Genomic DNA, 23,508 nt, shown 5'->3' on the forward strand with positions numbered 1-23,508 from the left:
TTCTTCCAAAGAGAGGTCGTAAGTGCAAAATCAGCCTCACCTCGCTAAAGTCAGGGGGTCGGCAGGCAGGTTTCTTGGGCAGGCTCTCAGGGAGAATCTGTTTCTTTGCCTTTTTTTCAGTTTCTAAATGGCCACCTGTGTTCCTCGGCTCATGGTCCCTCCTCCATCTTTGAACTGCATCACTGCAACCTCTGCTTCCATTATCACGACACCTTTTCCTCTCCTATGTCAAATCTCCCTCTGCCTCCCTCTTACAAGGACCCTTGTGATTACATGGGGCCCACCCAGATGATCGAGGATAACCTCTCCATTTAAATGCCCTAAATAAGCACACCTCTCTTTGCCACAGAAAGTAACATTCACGCATAACAGGAATCCGGGTATCTCTGGGGCTGTTACTCAGCCTGCCACACCCATAGACTAGGAACTTGGGTTCGGAAAGGTGAAATCACCTGCCTGTGACCACACAGGATGTGGAATTTGATGCCAGGAGATCTGGGGCCTGACAAAGCTCTCTTGCAGCCAGGCGAGGGTTATTTCTTGCAGGGGTACCAGCATTGGGAGGGGCATACAGAGTCCCATGGGAAGGGCTGGGGTTTTGGGGGTTACTGGCTGCTTCAGAGGTCAAGCGGAAGCCAGGACTCTGGCCTCGGACTCCTTAAGCTGGGGAGGGGACACAAGCAGCTAAGAGCAAGATCCAGTAAAAGTCTGTAGAATCAACAGCCCCAACTCATTTCTAGTAGATTCCTGGACACGGCTGGACAAAGCAGGACTTTTCAAACTCTTCTTTCCCCAGAGAAAGCCTGGGGATGGAGGAAGTGGGCACTGGGGCTGGTAGTGGGGCCCCTCTCCTCTCTGCCCCCTTCATGTGTTTTTGCTTCTCATACCCACTGCCCTTGGCTCCTGCACCAGCCTCGTGTGCACAGGTAGGAAGTGACTGGGAAGTCACTGCCTCTTCCCTCTCCCCAGACCTTGTCTAAAGACCGACAACTTGAAGGCCCTGCCTGCTTGCCCTGAGAGGAGACAACTCTAAGTGGAACTTACACTCCAGTGTCCCCCGTGGGACCAGGCTGCAGCTGTCCTCCCAGGACTCCGCCTGAAATCACATCCTGCTTGCGTTCCTCACCTTCGCTTCTGATTCACCCACTGCTTTACCAGCCTCCCTGCACGCTGCTTCAGTGAATCACCTGCACACACATCCTCGTCTCAGAGCCAGTTTCTGGGATCCGCCCTAAGATAGGCCACCTCTGTGTGTGCCCGTGTGTTTATAATTTTATTTATTTATTTAGTTTTGGTCACACTGGGTCTTCATTGCTGTACAGGCTTTTCTCTAGTTTCGGCCAGCGGTGGCTACTCTTCAGGCCGTGCACAGGCTCTCACTGTGGTGGTTTCTCTTATTGTGGAGCATGGGCTATATAGGCTGCAAGGGCTCCGTAGTTGTGGTTCCTGGGCTCTAGAGCTCAGGCTCGATAGTTGCTCACAGGCTCAGTTGCTCTGAGGCGTGTGGCAACTTCCTAGACTGGGGATTGAACCCTTGCTTCCTGCATTGGTGGGCAGATTCTTTACCACTGAGCCACCAGGGGAGCCCCCTCTCTGTGTTTTATAACATTCATGCCCACTGTGCATTCCGTCTCATAACATACCTGTGTATTTTAAATATTCTTATATACGTTTCAGGGGTACAGCATTATTAAAACCTATATATACCTGTGCATTTTGATCTAAAGATGTTATCTATAACCTTCAGGGAAGGTGTTCCAAGACGTGAGTGTGGCTCCAGTGCCCCTGCAACACGCTTGGTGTGACCCAGGTTGAGCCACGGGAGGCCAGGGAAGATGTGATGTCTGGGTGCCTCCATCTGTCCTACCCACCCCTCTCTCCACAGCAAGCCCAGCCACACACGCAGGCCACAGAGCACGCTGGATCCTAACCTTGTTCAGATCTCTTTATTGAAAAATTAAAGTCATAAGCTCTGTATATAAATACACTGACGTCGCTGGTCACCTGCAAGGCCTCTGGGATAGGCTGGGGGAGCAGTGGGAAGCTGGGGTCTTGCGATCCCCAGGGGTGTGGGATGGAAATAAATAATAAATACCATGGGGGATGAGGAGCTAGGAGAAACAGGTGTGTGAATGGGGGTGCTCGATGCTTATTTGTGGCACTGAAGGTCCCGCAAGAGGCCCCCCGGGTTGGGGGACATGTCCACGAATTCTTCTGCGACTTCATTCCAGACAAAGACTCCTGCATCGGGGGATAGGCCAGGTCCTAGCTGGCCAGGGAGCACTCAACCCAGAGTTACAGGCCTTGGGAGGCTTCAGGTGAAGACACAGGTGCTCCGCCCTTCCCCTTTCTTTCTCCCCTTCCTGAGGGTTCACGCTTGTATTGAGCGCCTACTGTATACCAGGCATTGCATCAGACCCTGACTTGACCTTCTGTTTGCCTCGCCCAGCTCTCTTCTCCCGGTTCTGGTCCAAAGGGCCAGTATGGAATGGGGGTAGGGATGTCTTCCTGCTACCCTGGCCATGCAGCTCCAGCCCCCGACGGAGCTCAGTAGTGCCAGGAGGGAGGAGGGACCAGGGCCGGGGGCTGGACAGAGGCGGGAGGCCCTCGGGCCTCGGCCCCTAGAGCAGCACATTGAACTCCGTGACCAGAAAGTCGATGTAGTCACGCTCCTTGGTCTTGAAGGCCTCCGCGATGATGCGCGCGGCTTCCCGGTGCTCCTTGCCCCGAAGCGTCACCCCGTTCACTTCCAGGATCACGTGCCCCACCTTGAGCTGCCCACAGTTGTGGGCTGAGCCGCCTCGCTGCAGGAGTGAGACACAGGGCATGTAACCTCGGACACCCCAGGGCTGGCCTGGACTGCCCCCCACTGCCAACAGGGGAACCACAGTCTGTGTCCACGGCCCTGATGAGGAAAACTGAGGCTATGAGCCAAGGTGCTATGAGCCGGAGGCTGCCTGTGGTGCTGGGTTCCTCTGGGCATAGCAAACCCCTGGGGATGCTGAGAGAGGGACCCTCAGGGGTAGAGAGAGACGGTCAAGCAGGTCCCTGGGGATGTACCTGAATCGTGACGATCCTAGGCAGGGGCTGGCGGGTGTTGGCACCACCCTCGATGGCAATGCCCAGGGTGGCCGCACTTTTCTTCACGCGGATGAGGGTGGACGTGGGCTCCAAGAGCCCGGGCTGCAGGTATGAGGAAGGAAAGTAGTGGAAGCCTTCTTGATGGGTGGGCCTGGCCTGGGGGCTGGCCTGGCCACGACAGGCTCTTGGGTCAGCAGGGCACAGACTCCAGCCCTTTGCTGGGAGCCTGCCGTGTGCTAGCACTGAGCACAGCGCTTGGTGCACCCAGCTGTCTAATTCTGAGGCTCTGGAGGGTAAGCAGCTTCCCCAAGGCTGCTAGAGGTGGCCACAGGCCTTGAATCTGGCCTGACTGCCTCACCTCCACCCTACGCTGGAAGGGAGTTTAATGATCCATAAGAACAACCTTCAGCGCCTGGCCTGTCTGCATCAGTGGCACAGCAGCAGCCTTCAGACTCTGAACACAGAGGTCTCTCCGGACACCCACATCCGGACAGCACCTCCCTTGTAGTCACTTGTCAAGCTGTACCCTGGTCGGGACTTCCTGTTGCTCACCCCCAACCAGACTTCCCCCCGCCTGCCTTCTGCACACCTTCCGTCTCACTTACAGGTTTGGTGGCCCCCTCGGTGGGCCTCTCATTCCGAGGCGTCTCCTTGCCACTCCTGCTCCTGGTGGGCGCCGTCTGTCTGCCTCGGCCAGGGACGCTGGCCTCGGCCTCGCCGGCATCCACGCCACTATCCTCGCTCAGGGTCTGCCCGCTATCTGAGAGCTGGGAGAGTGTGGAGGCGGCTGGGGTGGGAACAGGAGGAGAGGGATTTGTAGAGCTGGGGTCAGTAAGGGCTTCCCGGAGTAGCTGAGGGACAGGCCAGAAGGCTGGGCGGGGGATTCCCTGGGCAGAGACTCCCTGCCACCCTCCACCTGTTGAGACCTGCCCTTCCAATAGGGTCTGGCCCCAAGGCTGCCACTTCCAGGATGTCTGCCTTGACAGCCTCTGGCAAAATGGTGAAAAAAAAAGAAAAAGTCAAGAGGCAAATCCAGCCCACAGATATGGGATTTTTTGTTTGTTTTAACTCTTAGTGTTATCAATATTTAATGATGGACCAACACATTCAAATTAGGAGATTTCACATTAAAATGGAATTCTAAGCTTCTTGGGGAAAACAGGAAGGTCTGGGGCGGGGGGAAGGAAGGTCTGCCATACCTGGTCTGTGCCCTTGCTGACCCCACCTGGCCTAAGCTAAGGGGAGGAAACATGCCCTCTGGTGCAATAGTCAAACCCAATCCACTCCACTAGGTATGTAATGGCTTGGCCCCTGAGTTTGAGACACTCTGGGGTCTGGCAGTGGGGTCTGAATCCCCTCTGACCAGCTGTGCAATCCTGGGTGAGTTACACAGCCTCTCTGAACCCCAGTGTTCTGATTCCAACCCAGGGGCAATGATGCCTATCCCATAAACACTAATAGACAGGACATATGGGGTGAACAGGCTTACGCTAGCCTGCCTGGCTCCACGATTACTGCGTCTCAGTCTCTTTCGCGTGGAAAATGGGGGTGATAACAGTACCAGCCTCACAGAGCTGCTGAGAGAACTGGGTGAGTTACTAACACAGGCACGTTCCAAAGAACAGTGTCCTTGGCTTACGGAGAGTGCTGTCACCTGTCAGCTTCATCATCACGTGTGTCCGGCTCAGTGCCAGGTCCAGAGCCATCTATCGGACAGCTCGGGTTTCCCTCACCACATCCTGCCTTAGCAGCCTTCCCTCAACGAGCTACTGAATGCAGGGACCCCGCCTTCTGCATCCTAGTCCGACCCTTACTTGCATACCACAGGCGCTCAGCAAATGTCCCCTGACCTGGTTGGCCACCCACCCTCCTTGGCCACGGCGGGCCTACGTGTCACATTAGCCACGAGATGGCAGCAGAATCCAACAAAACGGACCCTGGCCTCGCAGTGGGCTCAGGCTTACGGGGTGGAAACCAGCGCTCCCTTCCTGCCACCTCCCCAGTTGGACATCCTCTGAAAACCCCGGGCTGCAGCCCCGGGCCGGCCTCCCAGGTGTCTGGAAGGTGGACCCTACACTGTGACCCTGCAGCCCCGAGCCAGGAGACCTCCAGGGATCCAGAGGTGACAATTTCAATGTGCACCTGTCCCTCGGCCCCAGCTCTGTGGGACAGAGATCACAAAAGCCACCCCTGCCCTGAACAGGCTCAGTCTTCCTGGGGAGACTGGTAGGTGGGTGCAGGGTGACCAGGTCTGGGGATCCTAGAGGAGAAATCCCACCCTCACAGCCAGCTGGCAGAACTGTTGCTGTTACAGCAACAGTTACAGAACTGTTCCAGCCCGCATGGGATGGCCCAGCAGCCGTCCAGTCAGACACGGCAGATCTGGGACTCACATTCCAGCCTCTGCCTCCAAAGCCCCTCAGAGCAGGCTCGGGGCCCTGTTCCCCGGCTCCCCTGACCCTTAATGGGGGAGGACTGGGTTCAAAGGCTTCCCACTGGGTGAGCACCTGGCCCCACCTGAGCTGTGTCAATGAGCAGATCAATCCCCCAGTGGGGAACCCCTAAGGCGGCGCAGCGGCCTCCCGAGCCCGCCCACCGGGGCCTGCGGTACTCACTGCGTGTCTGGGGCAGCGCCCTCACTTCATTTACATCCGGCTCGCTGTCCGGGCGGTGCACCTCCACCATGACAAAATGCTGGTTCGTGCCCGCCTGGTCTGGGTGGCCGGAGGGGGAGGGTGGGGGAAGGCCACCACCGGCCAACGCAGCCTCTGCAGGGGGGCTTTTCAGGTGTGGCGGTGACTGGACCCGCGGGAAGGGGCCGATGGGGTGCTGGTTGACCAGGGCCAGGTGGGTGTCCAGCGGCCTCTTGGAGCCGAGGTTGGCCGGGGAGATGGAGGCATAGATGGGGGAGGAGGGTGAGTTCTGTGCTGTGGGGGCCTCCGGCACAGGAGCGGTACCCGCGGGCGGGCTGCGGTTCTGCGGAGCCGAGAAGACGATGCCCGAGTGGGAAGACGCGGAGGAAGGCGGCTGGAGGTCCTCTCTGCCCGGCTTCCTCGGCTGGATGAGGAGGTGGTCGTGGCCTTGGATCAGAGGGGGCGGGGGAGGCGGCGGCTTGTAGCTAGGCAGCCCCTTGGAGGTGGACTTGACATCATCCTGCCAAAAGACCCAACAGGAGCAGAAGGAGTCAGAGCCCATTGCGGCCATTAAGAGGGGAGACCTGAGCGCCCCAGTGCGCCGGACCCTGGCTGGAATTCCGTCCTCGCTCTATCAGCTCCTGGCCACGCTGCTCTGAATTATGCAACACCCGAGTGGAAAACTTCTCCTAGCATCTGAGCAGCTGATAAGCATCGGGATCTTGTCTCTGGGGATGGCATCGTTACCTTCGGGAACTGAAGATCTTGGCATCGGCCAGGGCTTGTCACAGGGAACGGGACTTAATTAGAGGTGGGATGCAAAGATGAAAACAGAAAAGGCCTCTCTTTGGCTTTTCTCTTTAGGGGATTATCTAGGAGCCTAGAGATATGACAGGACTGATGGGAGAGGATGGGTAGAAGGTGGACAGAGGTGGGCCAGGCTGCTGTGTGGCCCTGGGCAGGGCACAGCACTTCTCTGAGTTCACCTCGGGGCCATGGAGGAAACGACCTACTCAGCAGAGTCGTGGGGAGGTGAGAAGTAGCGCGTGTGCTGCACTAGCAAGGGGCCTGAGATCCAGCAGGTGCTTGGTGAGTGGCAGATTCTGTCGTCACTATGCCCCCTCCCCATGCCAGCATCCAACACTGGCAAGGCTCTAATGGCCATGCAAGCACTGTTTCCAATGCTTTACTTAGAATAACTGATTTGCCCTTTGTTACAGGCTTATGGGGTGGTACAGTATTATTGGACTTCCCTGGTGGCTCAGATGGTAAAGCATCTGTCTACAATGTGGGAGACTTGGGTTCGATCCCTGGGTCAGGAAGATCCCCTGGAGAAGGAAATGGCAACCCACTCCAGTACTCTTGCCTAGAAAATCCCATGGACAGAGGAGCCTGGTGTCCATGGGGTCGCAAAGAGTCAGACACGACTGAGCAACTTCACTTTCACACTATTATTACACCCCATTTTACAGATGGGAAAACTAAGGCACAGAGAAGTTGAGAAACTTGCCCAAAGTCACACAGTCAGCGGCACAGGGTGGGATTTGGACCTGGCAGTCTGGCTTCAGAGCCCAGGTCATTCGAAAGCCACGTGAGTCAGATCACAAAGCGAGGCTGCCCGGACTGCTGCTGAGTGCGCATGGGCGTGAGGTCACGTTTCACCCCCTTTCCCAGCGCAGTCACAGGGCCTCCTTGAGGAGAGCTCTCGTCACACACTTCATGCTTCAGTCCTTGCTATGATAATGTTCAGATAACGTATCAAAAGTAACACCAACTCAGCAAACAGTCAAACAGCCTGACAGCCCTGCCTCAAATCCCTGGAACTCGCTAACAGCTCTTCGCTGAGGGCCTCAGTCCTCTCCCTGTGGTCTTACCAGGGAGCCAGCCCCCAGGAGCCTCAGGCAGACCCAGGAGGGGGAAAACACAGTGAAAGGGTCTTCCCAGAGCGGGGTCTCACCAGGGAAACGTCTGAGAGGGTGTTCGCATTGCCCTGGACGGCCTCCCCGGTCTCCTCCAGGTCCAGAGTGTTCTAGAACAGAGAAGAAAGCCTGGTGAGCAAATACACATTGAGAGGGGAAAACCACTTTGCTCTCTAGGACACAGAACTCTGCAGGCCCTAAGACACCTTCGTGGGGCTTCCGTGTTTCCTGACAAGCCCCACTCCGGGGGAACTTACATGGTAAAATGAATGTTGATTTTCCTGCCTTTCACTTTGAAATCAATTTCAAGGAGTTCAATTTCTTGGAGACTTTCCAGGCCTCCCCAGAACTACGTGGAAACGTTGCGGGGTGGCTCTGGCCTTAACTAGCAATCCCCGAAGCTCGGCCCACGCTCAACAGGCTCAACTCCTCAACCCGAGGGTTCTCTCTTCAGAACCCCAGGGAGGTGTGAAAATGGCAAGTGAGGGGCGGAGGGGGAAGGTCTCTAGTTCTTTTTTTAGTTCATCAGTTACTCGTTCATTTTGGCTGCATTGGGTCTTGGCTGCGCATGCGGGATCTTTCACTGTTGTGCCCAGGCTTCCTTCCAGCTGTGGCTGGCGGGCTTAGTTGCTCCCTGGCAGGCATGTGACATTCTAATTCCCCGAACAGGGATTGAACCCTTGTCCCCTACACTGGAAGGCGGATTCTTAACCACTGGACCACCAGGGAAGTCCTTCTCTCTCTTTTTTAATTTTAAGGGTTTTAATGGTGTATCCTGGGGGAGGGGGGAAGGGTTATGGTTTCAGTGGTGCTTATTTTGCAAAGATGCTCATTTCTTCCTTCTTTTCCTAACTTCAGTTCAGTTCAGTTGCTCAGTTTTGTCCAACTCTTTGCAACCCCATGAATCGCAGCATGCCAGGCCTCCCTGTCCATCACCAACTCCTGGAGTTCACTCAAACTCACGTCCATCGAGTCGGTGATGCCATCCAGCCATCTCATCCTCTGTCGTCCCCTTCTCCTCCTGCCCCCAATCCCTCCCAGCATCAGAGTCTTTTCCAATGAGTTAACTCTTCGCATAAGGTGGCCAAAGTACTTTCCTACCTAACTTACCAGACGCCTAATGCTTCCTCAAGTGACACTGAGCTGCCGTGAGGCCATGGCTAGACACCCCACACCAGGAGGTTGAGCAGAGCTCTTCTTTAAACTCCTGAGGGGGCTCCTGAGGGCTCTGCAATCACTTCTCTCCACCCCACAGGACCCAGGCTTGCAAACAAACTTCCCTGACCATCACCCAGCTCAAGTCTCAAGTTCAGGGATTAATACTGGGCAGTCTCAGTGCTCCTGACTGAGGGCCTGGGGACTTAGAGGAAGTGAGACACCTCCCCTGCCTTCAGTAGCTTAGAGACAGTGTGCGCACTCAGCTGCTCAGTCGTGTATGACTCTGTGACCCCAGGGACTGTAACTCGCCAGGCTCCTCTGTCCATGGGATTTTCCAGGCAAGAATACTGCAGTGGGTTGCTGTCTCCTACTCCAGGGGATCTTCCCAATTCAGGGATCAAACTCGAGTCTCTTGTATCTCCTGCATTGGCAGGCAGATTCTTTACCATTGCCCCACCTGGGAAGCCCTAGAGAGAGCAGGGTCGACACAAATAAGCCAGGAGGAGGCTGCACAGGGTGAGGAAACACAGTTATATAATGCAGCTAAGGAAGAGTCATCCAGGAAGTCTTCCTGGAGGAAGGAGCATGGGTTAAAGCTGGGAAAAGTAAAGAATGATGGGTGTTTCAGAGGGTGGGGGGTGTGCATAAAGCTGGGAGGATAGAGGATGCTTGAGAATCTTCAGCGGTTCTACAGCAGTCAAGAGCTGCTTAGACCTAAGCCTGAGGACAGTGGGTTGCCATGGAGATGTAGTCAGGTCTCCCTTCTAAGAAGATCCCCTTTGCTCACTTCCCTTCGAGTCACACTAGAGCTGTGCAGGCATGTCAGGGCTTTTATACTGGCCCTTCTGTCTGGAACATTCTTCCCCAGAACTATCCACAAAGCGAGCTCTGTTTGTTCACCTCCTTCAAGACCTTACTCAAATATCACCTCCACAAAAAGATCTACTCTGACAACCCCACCTAAAATCACAACCTTCACCCCTGCCCTGCTTTATTTTTTTCCTTTGCACTGATCACTGTTCCTTACCCAGCAGCCAGGATGTAATCTTGAAACACAAGTCAGATGATGTCTCACGCCAGCTCATAACCCTCCAGGCTCCTTCCATTTTAAGTGGAGGGAATTCCAAACTGCATTCACTGGGCACAACGAATTCTGGGCCCTTTCTTGCTACTCTTGCAGCAGGACGGGGTGGTTCCTGACTCAGGGCCTTTGCACTCACTGCTCTGCCTGCAGAGCACTCCTGGTTCATTCCTTCATTTTAGACCTGGGTGAGGCTTTCTTTGACCAGCCCTGTTTCAAACAGCACCCCCTCCACCCCCACACCTCTGTCTAACCCTTGACCCTGCTTCATTTTTCTGTGTAAGATTTATCACCACCTGATGGGATACTATTGATTTGCTCATTGTATGTCTTCCTACTAGGATAACTCCTCAAAGGCAGGACTTGTGACCACCTGGTCCCTACTGTATCCTCAGTATTCAGGATAGTAACTGCTTGATAAATATTTACTGAGCAAATTAATTAACCCATGAATGAATCGATGGGTGAATGAATTAATCAATAACTCTGTCTGTCATGGGGAGGAGGCCTGAGTAGACAGAGAATTGAGCCAGGCTGCTACAGTAGGTCATGGAGAGCAGCGATGATGGTTTGAATGAAAGTGAAGGTATAATGAGAGTGAAGGTGTGGGGGGATGGGAGGAGCCCCCTGACTCCATACCCCCAGAGCAGAGGCTGCCAGGTCACTCCATACTGATCCCCGTCTCAAATAAGCCTCCTGAAGCCTTGAGTATTCTGGGCAGGCACCATGGGAACCCACTGGCCAATAAGATGCTCTGTCCTCCCAACCATGAGCCTTTCTCACCCAAGACGCCTCATCTGGTCTTGTGACGCCTCTGGGGCAGTGTCACGCCAGGTCAACTGCCTTTCACCCGCAAAGCTGAGGCTTGTGCAAACATCCTGACATCTCCTGCCCTCCCCACCCTGATCTCTCACATACCGCTTCGCAGGAAGATGTTCCTGACAGCCCCGGTGATACAAGGACAGGGGCACCCTTGAGGAGGGGAGGGCTGCTCCTCCCCACCTTGCTCAGAGGCACCAGTTGTGGCTTCTCTGAGATCACTCCCAGCTCTGCCACTCACAGCTGAGTGACAGCGGACAACCCACTGGACTGCTCTGTGCCTCACTTTCCTCATCTGTAAAACGGGGAAATAGCAGTCCCTCCCTCATGGAGTGGATGCATTAACACTTGAAAAGTGCTCAAACAGAGCCTGGCACAGTATCTGAAGGGAGGTGACTGTCACACTAGAATCCTGGGATCTTGTAAATCTGCCCCAGGAACTGAATGGCTGCAGGTGCCCTGGCCTAGGTGAGCACATCGATGGAAAGAAACAGTGGTCCTCCAATAAGCCCCTCCCCCAAAACCGCAATGTGTCCAGTGCTCCTAGGAATCAGTCCGCCTGGGCAACACAAGCCATCTAGGGTGAAGGTGAATGGCAAGGCAGGCTACATGCAAAGACTTCCCAAGACTGGGCAGTCACCGCCTTGGCCTCAGCAGGAGGCCCCCAGGAGGTCAGAGACCTGGGAGCTGTCAATAGCGAGGACGAGAGGGGCCTCCATCACCTGCAATGCAGCTAGCTACTGCCACCTGCCCCCAAACTCAGCCTGCAGACACCCTGGGGGCTTAGGTGACAGTCCATGGTTGGGCCAAAGATATGGGATTCTGTCCTGTTCTGGTATCAGGAGCTTTGAACATTCATTTAGTTGATCAACAAGCATTTAACAGGCAGCCTTGACTTATGGGGAAAGCTCATGGGGATAAAAGATGAGCAGGTCCCCGTGTTCCCAAGACCCACCAGAGGGCCATGCACACAGGAGCTGCCCACAAACTCTTGTTCGGAATCACTGATGGAAGCTGGCATTGTGATAGGGCCAAAGGGAGGGAGCAAGGAAAGAACCCAGAGTCTGATAACACCAGCATGTCTTTGCCCAGCACTACAGGGCGGCTGTGACTTAGAAAGGGCGTGGGAGAACTCCAAACTGCGGCAGGCCTTACTGCATGCTAGGCCCCTGCTGGGCATTTTATTTACATGGTCTCACTGATTCTCCTTATGACCCTGTAAGGTAGGCACTCTGATTGTCCCAGCTCACAATTTTTACACTTAAGTTCAGAGAAAGCAGTGACTTGTCCAAGGCAACAGGACTATTCTACAGCAGATTAGGTTTCTAACCCACATCAGGGTGACCCCAAAGCCCATGCAACCTTAGCAGGACCCCAGAATTAGATGCTGTAGGAACCAAGGGACTCCAGGAGGAGGACCCTCTCTGAAACAAGAGAGAACACGGCCATCGCTGGCCCCTGACCTCAGTCATTCCCTGTTATTAATGGCATCCTGGAGCCAAGATGGAAGGCAGGGATGGATGGGTGGGAGGGTGAGGGTGGAGTGTGGACAGGCATCCAGCCCTGGGAGGAAGGCCTGAAGTGGAGCAAACGGCAGACGGGTTGGAGCCCAGCCCTGCCAGACTCCATCTGCCGAATCCAGACGCTCAGGAGCCCCGAGTCCCCGAGCCATGTTCCTTGTGCGTCTGAAATAGCTGCAGACAGCAGGCTAAGAACCCGGGGGATGCGTCAGCAGAAACGCTTCCGGGACAGGCTTCGAGAAGAGGATCAAGGTCAGAGCTCACGCAGGAGCCGGCCAGAGCATCTTGGCCTCCTTCCCATCCCCCTCTCAGCCCCAGCTGCTCAGTGGATGGGGGTGGGGGGCTCCTCCTGCACCCACGGAGGCCAGAGACTAGCTGAGGGTTTAGATCTGGCAGCTCAGTCAATCCTGCCAGGTGGGACCCTTTTTCATCAGTTCTACAGCTGAGGTGACTGAGGCTCAGAGACGGAAGGCCACTTGCCCAAGGTCACACAGCAAGGACAGAGCAGAAAGCTGAGCCCTATTCAAGGTCTGAGTCTGCCATCCAGAGAGAGGACTTCCCACAAGAGCCGGGATGCTCTCAGGACCTGCGGCGGTGGCTCCCTCATCCCCTTCCTCCTCAAATCTGTGGCGGTTCAGGAAATCTCCCTTTCAGACAGAATTTGTTATTTTTATTTTTTTGTCTGAGTTGGCCCAATCAGGGTTCTAGATATTCCAGGGTCTGGTTTGGGGGCACTGTGGGGCGAATATGAAGTCACGAGGTGCCATCACCGAGCTGGCCTCTGCCAGATGGACTCACGGTTCTGGAAACGGACGCCCAAAAGGCCTTGGGTGGCCCAGGTACCACCCCCAGCAGAAGAAGGCTCTCTGCTCCCCGCCCCCTCCTCCCTTCTTTCTCCCCTCCCCCCCAGCCCATTCCTGGGCTCTGCAACCCCGCCCTCTCATTACAAGGGGAGGGCTCTTACATAAAGGTGCTATTTCCAGCTCTTTGTTCTTCTGGCTTCTTTACTCTGAAGTCTGGACAACAGGCTCCCCATCACCTCTGCCCCCACCCCTGCCAAATGCACCAGAAGCCTGAGACTGGGAGTGCCCTCCTCTCTCTGTCTCTGGAAAACTGAGGCAGGGAGTCACACGGGCTTCTGGAAGGTCGCATCAGGGGGCTGCTGAGCGGAAGAGGGCCACAGGAGAGAGACAAACTAGAGAAGGGGGAGTGAGCATCAGAGGGGACAAGAGAAGGGAGGAGACCAGGGAGAAAAGACCAAGAAGAGGAGGACAAAGGGAGGTCGAGGAGGAAAAGCCAGAGGCGGTGGCCCTGCCGGAGCTGGAGAAGAGGAGCTTGTTGGCCCAGCCACGGTGTGGGCGGTGGCAGGGGGCGGGCAGGAGTGACCGCAGCCGGGGGGAGCCGGAGAGTCCTGGCGTTCTTGGCAGGTGGTGGGGCTGCCCAGAGTGAAGGGGACAGGTCTGGGGATCCAAAAGGATCAAGGGATGGACCCCGGGGGGCTGGCTGTGCTGGTGGAGACCCATCGATCGAGCAGCCCCCAGCCTCTCTGAGCACCGGCTGGGGTGGAAGTCTGGATGCTGGAGGGAAGGGTGGAAGACAGGACCGGGGAGAGGAACAATCCCCGCACTCACAGAGGGCTGGGAGCCCGCGCTCGCAGACCAGGCTGAGGCTGTGGGAACCAGCACGGGGTCCTGGAGCAGCTGGCCCACTGCTGCTACCATGTTCGGCCACCGAAGCACAGAAGCAGAAAGGGCCCAGGGAAACGAGCGCACAAAGTCCTCCCGAGATGAGGGTGTCCCTCGTCCCAGCACAGCCCGGGCTTCCTTCTACCCCTTTGCATCTCCCTCCCAACGCTCTTAAGAAAAGGATGTCATTCAGCGGGCAGAGGGCATGAGGCAGAATCTCCAGGTCAGGCCCAGAAAAGTCCTCAGGATAGGCATTGGAAAGCAGGGCTTCAGGAAGGAGTCAGACGCCCGTGAAAAACCCTGCATCCTTTATTTTCATTAACCTCTAACTGAAATGTAGCATCTCCTTCCATTGTGAGTGGAAGCAACACAGCTTTGTGCGATCAGCAGCGCCTGGGACACTGTCACAGCTCTTTCATATCACACTGCAGATGCCGCAAAGTCCCATTTATGCTCATCACGGCCTCATAATTGCAGCTGTTACCGACCTGCCATCAGACCTTGTTATGGGGCATGCTAAGAAAAAAGCACACCTTTCAATGTTTCTTCCCATCTTTGAAAACAGCATTTTATGACGTTTCCTTTGTCATTCTACATGTTTTCTTTTTAAATATTTAAAACTCTTACTCTGAGAAAGGTCCCCAGGGCTTTGCCAGCCTGCCAGAGGGGTCCATGGCACAGAAAAGGTGAACCCCCCTCCACCAGTCCTAAATCAGTGTTTAGTCTAGCTCTCCTAGGGGGTAGCTGGAAAAACGCAAGCTCCGAGGGGCGCGGGGGCTGGCCATGTTCCAGCAGGCTCTGACCTCCATGGACTTGGTTTTGTTTTCTGGAAGCAGTTCCCACACCCCCAGTCCCCACACAGAGGGGAGGATTCTCCTCAATGCACCGGCTTGGAGGAAGGGTCCTTATTTCAGACACCAGCCCAGGGAAAGCTGCACCCGCCCAGAAGGTTATTAACATCCTCTGGTGAATCTATGGTTCTGGGGAGGTAAAGGGCATTGCTGAGGCCTCTCAGAAGGGAATGGGATGTTCCACTCAAGGGAAAAGACTAATTCCAGCTTCACCGTGTCCCTGTCTGTGCACGGGGGAGCTTCCTTGGAGAGGGGCTATAGACAGCATCTCTGTGTGAATGAAGACATTGCGATCGTAGCCGTAAACAAAGGGAGGCAGTGGCCATCAAGCCACCACGTTAGAGCTGTGGGCCCCGAGGGAACTCGGGATGAGAAAATATGGGATACTGGTCCCAGAGAGCTGAGGTGCACAGCCAAGGAATGGTTTCAGTGAGCCCAGACTCTTGCATCTTCCCATATACAGAAAAGCATCAAATTCCTTGAGATACCTGGTTTTCTTTAGTGAACAGTAATCTCTTGTGGGTCTGACTACCTGATTTTTGTTACAAAAACTCCTATATATCCTGGCTCCTCTGGCCCTTGCCTCTTCGGAGCAGTCTCTTGAGTTTTCTGAGATGTTATATCCTCAGTTCTGTCCACCAAATAAAACACAACTCTCAACTTCTAGGCTGTGAGTATTTTTAAAGTTGCTATCATGTAAATAAGGAGCCACAGAGTGACTGGGCTCCATAGATGGGCTCCTTCCTGCTCCCCTACTAGGAGGGGCCTGCCCAGCAGAGGAGCTAACCCAACCAGGCTGGACCAGAGGCCGATGCAGTAGGTGGGATGTCAACCTCTCATCACTTGCTCCCTCTTTCTGGGAAGGGGTGCTTTGACAGTCAGGGGTCTCTGCAGCAGGAGGCATCTGAAACAGGCTGGAGCTTCTCCATCCTTCTCTGGCCCCAGATGAGCAGGAAGGCATGGAGGCCAAGGGGAAGAGGCTGGCTCTACCAAGGGCTGCCAGCCACGCCCACACCCCCTTCTAGCCTTATTGCAGGGGAGATGGCAATGGCCTTTAGAGGCAATGACCGCATCCCAAGCATCCTTTGACAAGACTGGAGAGCCCCATTCTAGACACATGAGAGGCCTGGAGGGCAAATCCAGGAGGAGAAGGGCTCTAGTTAAGGCCCTCAGCAGGGCAAGTTCCACTGCACCCCGACCTGAGTGACATCTACCCGGTGGGCACAAGCTTGGCCTTGGCCTCTCAACCCCTTTTCCTCCGCAGTCCTCTTCAGTGCCCTTTGCCAGCCTTAATTTCCTTCCTTCCTTCCTTCTTTTCTTTCGCTGAGCTGGGTCTTAGTTGAGGCATGTGGAATCTGACTTGCAGCATGCAAACTCTTAGTTGCAGCAATGTGGGATTTAGTTCCCCGACCAGGAGGCAAACCCAGGTCTGCTGCATTGGGAGCTTGGAGTCTTAGCCCCTGGGCCACCAGGGAAGTCCCTGCTGGCCTTTAGAGTATCAGCAGAACCAATGCTGAGTATTCCACACCTGTAAGCCCACCCAAGATCTCACTTGATCTCCACAGCAACACACAGATGGCTGATCTTATCAGCTAATTGTGCAGCTGCAGAAGCTGAGGCTTCAAAAGCTTAAGTCACCTGCCCAAGGTGACACGGCTACCAGTTGGGAGAGCCAACCCTAGTGTGTGAGATTCCAGAGCCTATACATTTAAGCCCCTCTGCCTCAGGCCTGTTTGCACCAGATGAGGAATTCAAGAAATGTCAGGCAGCCCTTTCTTCTTTTGCAAAGCTCTCCTGGCCGACATCTTTATGGGAGGGTGATGATACTGTCTGGAGGCAGCAGAAAACTGCCAGGGCTGACTCTATTAGACAAATGGAAACTAAACACAATTTGTTGAAGCGGGAGGCTGCATCTGATTTCCTCTGATCGATTGTGTCTGGTTTGAGAGAAAACGCCTGCAGAATGAGCCGTGTTGAACCTGGGATGGATAACCTGTGCAGCACGACCCAGGGATTCTGGGCTAAATGGGAACCGGCTCCAACTGGCGCATCCGTCTGGGGCATCTGGGTCACGAGAGCCAGCTGCCTGCCACCCTGCCTGTCTGAGCGCCAGAGCAGAGGACAGTTTCCTATGACAGAGGAGGTAACTGTTCAGGAGGCTGGAAAGGGAGACGATGATCCTGAGTGACCAGGGAATGAGGTTTCACTCCAGTTTCTGCTTCGCATTTCCTTGGCCTCCACCCTGTCCCAGGCCCTGGGCTGGCACTGGGGACGCAGACAGGAGAAAGCTGAGGTCCCTGCCGGTGGACCCCACCAGCTCTCCCTGTGTGCCGAAGAAAACTCAGCAATAGGTTAAAGCAACGGGGTGGGCATTTTAACGGAGACATGAAAAACACGTGTGTTCCCTGGGCGAAAGAATTTTTGCATATGAGCAAGAAACGTTTTGAGTTGATGTCCATCTAGATTGTGGGGCTTGTTTGTTACTCAGCATCTCTGCGGCAAAAGCTCACTCATACATGGTGGTTTTGTGGGCTAGTGCTGGGCACTTAGCAGGGAATAAGTGAATGTCATTTTGACCCCTTAGGAAGAGGTTCCTTAGGAGGAATGATGCAACCCTTGTTCAAAAACAGGAAAGTAGCAGGAACACAGGGCAGCCATTCCTTGCGGTGCCTCCCCTGGAATATTTTCTAGAATCTCTTGACAGAGAGGACTCTCAGGGTTGGAGGAGCTTTGGGAGCCTACCTGGGTTGTACAGATGGGAAGACAGGCCGGTGGTGGGTGAGGGGCTTTCCCGAGGGCGCCACTGCGTGGTGGGGACAGGGCAGAGGAAGGGTGTGGGCTCCTACTTCCAGGATGGGTCTGGTGCCCTGCATTCCCACACAGAGGGGCTTCCAGGAAGAGGTGTCTGTCCTGTGGCTCCGCGTGCAGGCAGCGTGGGGCGTCTAGCCTGAGACCTGCTGTGTGTGTTTGGAGGGAGGGGGTTCCTAAGAGACACTGAGGCCAGGGTTGACCAGGCAGCAGGAAGAGCTGGCCCCTGCAAAGCCTGTTATCATATCTCTTAGCAGCTTGGGCTGCACAACCTCCCCAGCACCTGCCTGGGAATGAACCTGTTTTGGGTTCAAACCCACGCTCATCCACTCTCAACAACTAAGGCAGACCAGTCAGACCAGTTGGCCCCTGTTCCAACCTCCCAACAGCTCCCATCTCGCTCAGACACAAACTCCAAGGCGGCAGCACTAACCCGCCACTGCCCTTCCCCTCACTTACTGCTCCAGTCTCTGGCTTCCTGGACTTTGCTCAGACACTCCGGGCTCCCCCTCAAAGCCTCTGCACTTGCTCTTCCCTCTGCTGGAAATGCTCTTCCCCCAGCTGTGGGCAGGACCGTCTTCCTTACCTCTTTCAGTCCTACTGAGCTGTCACTTCCTGACCACGCCCCTTTCCTGTTTCCTATTTTCTCCTTAGCACTTTTCACCACCTAACATGCTGCGTGTTTCAGTTCTTTATCCGGTTTAGTCTGCCACTCCTGCCCCACTCTAAACCGCATAATGGAAAGGATTTCTTTGTTGTTCACCACTGTATTCCCAGCACTGCAACTGTGCACGGCAGGTAGCAATCACTCAATCGAAATTTGCTAACGGGACAAAAGGAAGATAAGGAGGAAGAGTAGAAATAGATGGATGGATCGATAGATTGATAGATAGATGATGCTTAACAAGGATCCGGTTGAGCTTCAGGGAAGAATCACAATGAGAGCGCGGTGGTAACAGCACCAGCTCGGAGGTAAGCAGGCCTGGCTTGGAATCCACACTCTACCGTTCGCTAGCTGAGCAATCTTGAGCAAGTCACTTCTCCCTGAGCCTCAGTTCTCTTCTCTGTAAAATGGAAATCATGGTAGTACTTGCCACAGCTAGTTACCGAGAGGATCAAAGAAGATATACTTGGAAAGCATTATCACCGTGCCATGGAGACTCTTGACATATGCCAGCTACCATTATTATTAAGAAAGGCCCAAATTATCAATGTGGACCAGGCTCTATGCAGAGCACTAGGGAATCAACGCTGACTCCAGACACAATTGCACCCTCAAGCAGCCCATGGTTGAGGGGGGTAACTGACCAGGCTGGTAAATATTATTAAAATATAATGACACAGGAGCCATAACAGCAGGAAGCCCAGGGGGCTGAAGGGTCCAGAGACTCAAAGTCACCCCTCTTGAGAGGATCAGGGAAGTCTGCTTGGAAGAAGAGGCATGTGAGCTAAGGGCTGAAGCACACACAAGAGATAGCCATGCCATATGAAGTGGGAAGAACATTCCAGACAGACAGGCTGTGTGGCACAGGCAACGGCGAAGAGGTCTCTTGATGGCTCCATAGCACAGAACTGTCATCATCATTTTATAAAACTGAGCTCAGGGAAGTGAAATCATTTCCTGAGGTCACACAGCAAGGAACTGGCAGAGCTGGGATTTGAACCACTGCAGAGCCTGAAAACCCTGATGGACTGGCAAACAGGAGAGAGAACACCAAGAAGAACCTGGTCTCCCCGCTGGGCTGGGTGCAGGCACAAAGGACTGAGGGGAAGGGCCACAGCCCCCTGCCTCTGCCCCAGCTGAAGGATCCCCAGAGCCCCACTCGGCAAGAAGGACGGTACCTCCATCAGGTCTATAAGCCACAGCAGCCGCTCCTGGGGAGGAAGGGTGGGCAAAAGGCAAAAAGAAAAATACGTCAAATAAACACAAGAGATGGAGCGGGCACAGCAAACCCCCTTCCCAAACACACATACACACACAAGGCAAAACAAACAAAAATTCCCCAAACTCCTTTTCTCTTCACGTGGACTGCTTTGGGCAGGAATAAAGGAGGGATGAGGAAGACCCCACAGGGACAGTCAGCATGGCTTCATTCTAACTGCTTCCTGGAAGGAAAACAAGAAAGGACAGTGTCCTTGAGAAGGGCCGTCAGGAGATGGCCATGCCCCCTGAGGGCAACCCTGGGAGTCTCCAGCAGGTGAAGCTAGGATCATTATTCCCACTTGGCAGATGGGAAAACTTAGGCTAAGCAAAGGGAAGTGGCTTGTCCAAGGTCGCATCTGGGGCTGAAAGGCAGAGCCTGAAGGAGTGTCTTGTTTGGAAGCCTCCATCAGAGAAGACCCAGATTCCAGGGAAGCCCAGGCCCCATGTTGGCAGAGAACTTCAGTGCCATGAACAGGAGCCCAGGGCTGTGCCTGTGGAAGATGCCTAGTGTGGGATGACATTTGGAGAGGGAATGGCAGAACCTCAGCCCCATGCTTTCCAGAAGGCCTCAAGTGCCTGCAAGTCCCCGGATACAGGGTGGTTACCTCAGCCAGGCTGGGAAACGGGCTAAGAACAGATGCTTCCTCTGCCCTCCAGGTGTGGGCAGCATGTCTGGGAGGTTACTTGTCCTTTACTCTCCCAACAAGCTGGGTAAAGGAGCATTGCTACCCCAGTGCAAGGAGGGAGAGCCAGGCGCTGCGGAGTAGGGTGCCTTTCCACACCGCCTCTCCTGCCTGCACATCCCAGAGCTCGTCCTGACCTTGGTCAGTCCTGATCTGACGCACCTGTGCTCTCCAGGGGTCTCAGACTCATCAGTTCAGTTCAGTCGCTCAGTTGTGTCCAACTCTTTGCGACACCATGGACTGTAGCACGCCAGGCCTCCCTGTCCATCACCAACTCCCGGAGTTTACTCAGACTCATAGTTATTCACATTTCAGAAGCTGGGAGACCCTTTCCATCTGTCCTACAAACTTCCTGCTCAAAATCATCCTGTAGCTTTTAGAGCTGTGCCTTTCCCAGGGTGTTCCAATCTGGAGGGAAGGTGTCTTTGACAAAGCAGGGTCAGCTGCCACAGCGGGGCCTCAGATGGTCAGGGACAGTGCCTTCCAAGTACAGGAGAGACCCAGGCGCTGAGCTGGGGCTGGAACCCCTGCCGTGAGCCCTTCCTGGGGATACACCTCCACATCCTGCAGCCTGGCCTGCCCTCGGGGCCTTGGGCTGCTGTGGCCAGAGTCACCAAGGACCTCAGGTCATTCTACCCACAGGGAAACCAAGGCCCAGAGAAGCTGGGCTTAAACCTAAGCCCCTTACCTCCCAGGCTAGAACACACCCCATCCCACCCACTGGATCTCTCATCCTCACTTCTAAAGGGATCATCCCAGAAGTACAGTATGCAACCCCCCAAGTTTTAGAGCAGTGATTTATGGCTCCTGAATCCCCACATGGACATACTTAAGCCAATCTCAGTGCAGCTGGACGCAGAGAGAAATGAACCCTCAGGCCAGGGCTCCGCAGCCTGAAGCCAGCTCGTCACCCATGTGTGCCACATCAGAGCCAAACATGCAGCCCCAGGTCGGGGACAGCCTCATCCCTGCCCCAGAAGTGGTCTGCAGCCGTGTCCAGAGCCTGGAGGAATGGGTGGCAGCTTCCTAGCCACCCCAGGAAGGATGAGGACTCGGGGGATGAAGGTGACTCTGGATGGTAGGGACAGGAGGTAGAGGAATAGAAGTTTCCCCAGAAGCTCAGATCCCCAGAGCTTTAAGAAAAAAAAAAAAAGCCACACTGGGAGCTGAAGCCCACAAAGTGGGCATGCTGCGGGGCTGTCTCCTGGTGGCTGTGAGTGCACCTGTGCCTGCTGACCACCTGTATCTGCAAGTGGACATCATCGCATCCTCTGACCTCCTCCTCCTCCAACAGGACAACCAACACTGTCTAATAGAGATTCCACCTGTAAGAGCTCCCAGTTCAGTGTCTGGGAGTAACAGTGGTTAAAGAACTAGACTTCCTCCTCCCCTTCCACAGGAGAGAGGGGCTGAATGACTGACAGGCAGGGAAGCAGAGGACGGAGCCAAGCCGGCTCTCCTGACCTCCAGCTCCGACTTTTCCCACGGCATTGGTCTTGGTAACTGGCTGTGTCCTGAGATGGATAATAAGGCACTTCCCCTGCCCTTTCCTCCCCAAGGCCTCCCAGGGTTCATCTGCCTCTGAGCATCCTGGGGGCACAGCCACACCCTGAGGCGGCCCAGATGCCTTTCTGGGGGCTGGCGAGTCTGGGAGAAAGTCAGGCTGGGTTCAGGGGCTCCAGAGAATCAGGAGTGGGTCTCTCAGGGAAGATCCCGGTCACCACGACCATTACCATCAATGAGACCACCAGCGTGATGTCTCATGGGATCCTCCCACTACTGGTTCTGTTCGTCTCGTTAAGAAAAATGTTAGTTGCTCCGTCGTGTCCGACTCTTTTTGACCCCATGGACTACAGCCCAGCAGGCTACTCTGTCCATGGAACTCTCCAGGCAAGAATACTGCAGTGGGATGCCATTCCCTTCTCCAGGGGATTGAACCTAGGTTTCCCACTTTGAAGGGAAATTCTTTACTGTCTGAGCTACCGAGGAAGCCATTTGTCTCGTTACCTGCATTTTCTGCCTTTCTTCCCCAGCCCACCCGCCTGCATCCCACTCAGCCTGTGAGCCCCTGAGGCAGGGTCAATCCGTCTTGTTTCGTTGTGTCTGAGAGCCCATGCCTGGCACACAGGAGGCACCCAGCAATCAGGAGGTTTTCACAGGCGAAGAAACCGAGGCTCTGAAAGGGAAGGCCCAGAGCTGGCCAGGAGTCACATCCCAGCAGAGACTCCCAGGGCTGGATTCGAACCCAGATGGGTCTTAACTCCCTTGCTGGCTGTGAGGTCAGGCAAGGGGCAGGGGCTGCTCACCCTGGCCGAGCTGACGGTGGTGGAGGTGCCGTGGCTGCCTGTGGATGAGCCAGTGTCGCTGTAGGAGACCGTGGAGTAGGTGTCCCCGGCTGCAGGACCCGGAGGCTGCCGCGCCTTCATGGACTCAATCTCCCGTCTCAGCACCAGGTGGTCAAAGCGGTCCAGGTCTTGGGGGGAGATGGTGCCTCTCACCTCGGAGAGGAGCGAGAACTGGAGGCCGGGACAAGCCAAGCACTCAGCAGGGAGCTCCACCGGCAGGCATGACGGCCCTCTGCCACCCCAAATGCAGGCGTGCGTGCTAAGTCGCTTTAGTCACGTCCGACTCAATGGACTGTGGCCTACTAGGCTCCTCTGTCTATGGGATTCTCCAGGCATGAACACTGGAGTGGGTTGCCATGCCCTCCTCCAGGGGATCTTCTCAACCCAGGGATCGAACCCACATCTCTTGGGTCTCCTGCATTGGCAGGTGGGTTCTTTACCACTGGCACCGCCTGGGAAACCCCTGTTACCCCAAACAACCTTCGTGCAAACTTGGTCACTGCCCTCCCCTCCTTAACTCTCCATGGCTCACCACTGTCCTAGGACAAATTCCAAACCCCTAGATGCTGGGCCCAGCGTCATCGACCCCTCTCCCTGCTCACTTCTTCTTCCCTAACATCTCACCTTTCATGTCCGGCTCCAAGACCCTGAACAGGAAGGCCTTGCCTGTCCCTTCCCCTTCCTTCTTTTAAAACTGACTTCCCTCTGTTAAGTCTTCCCAAAGGTAACCACTCCCAGTGGATTTAATCACTTCTTTCTTGGTGCAGCTTCTGAACCTCAAACAGGCTTCTCCACTAGAGAAGCGTTCTCAAAGAGGGTAGCATGGTTTGGTCACGTGGGGGCTTGTGAAACATGCAGAGTTAGCCAGCCTGGGGTGTGGCCTGGGCATTGCTTTTTAAGAGCAATCCAGACGACTCTAAAAAGCTGCTACATTGGGACCCCAAACACAAGGCACGTGGACTGTTCCCTTGACAGTCTGAGGGGTTCAGGGGTGGGGGCTG

The 23,508-nt window shown here is 55.0% G+C and overlaps 1 protein-coding gene across 2 annotated transcripts in view; it reads right to left on the minus strand.

Annotated features, from left to right (window-relative positions):
- Positions 1 to 1,927: 1,927 nt before the first annotated feature.
- Positions 1,928 to 23,508, minus strand: part of WHRN (whirlin) — a 91,991-nt gene continuing 70,410 nt past the window's right edge. Inside the window, exons 7-13 of one of the 2 annotated variants that reach the window (XM_005210575.5) lie at positions 22,469 to 22,678; positions 19,398 to 19,430; positions 7,672 to 7,743; positions 5,697 to 6,234; positions 3,687 to 3,868; positions 3,061 to 3,183; positions 1,928 to 2,804 (exon numbers count right to left, since the gene is read on the minus strand). In XM_005210575.5, the coding sequence (XP_005210632.1) occupies positions 2,622 to 2,804; positions 3,061 to 3,183; positions 3,687 to 3,868; positions 5,697 to 6,234; positions 7,672 to 7,743; positions 19,398 to 19,430; positions 22,469 to 22,678 (1,341 nt within the window). In that variant the 3' untranslated portion in view covers positions 1,928 to 2,621. The remainder of the gene's footprint in view (positions 2,805 to 3,060; positions 3,184 to 3,686; positions 3,869 to 5,696; positions 6,235 to 7,671; positions 7,744 to 19,397; positions 19,431 to 22,468; positions 22,679 to 23,508) is intronic. The other variant, XM_003586440.6, reaches the window with a different exon arrangement.

The sequence above is a fragment of the Bos taurus genome, chromosome 8 (genome assembly GCF_002263795.3).
Source record: "Bos taurus isolate L1 Dominette 01449 registration number 42190680 breed Hereford chromosome 8, ARS-UCD2.0, whole genome shotgun sequence".
NCBI lineage: Eukaryota > Metazoa > Chordata > Mammalia > Artiodactyla > Bovidae > Bos > Bos taurus.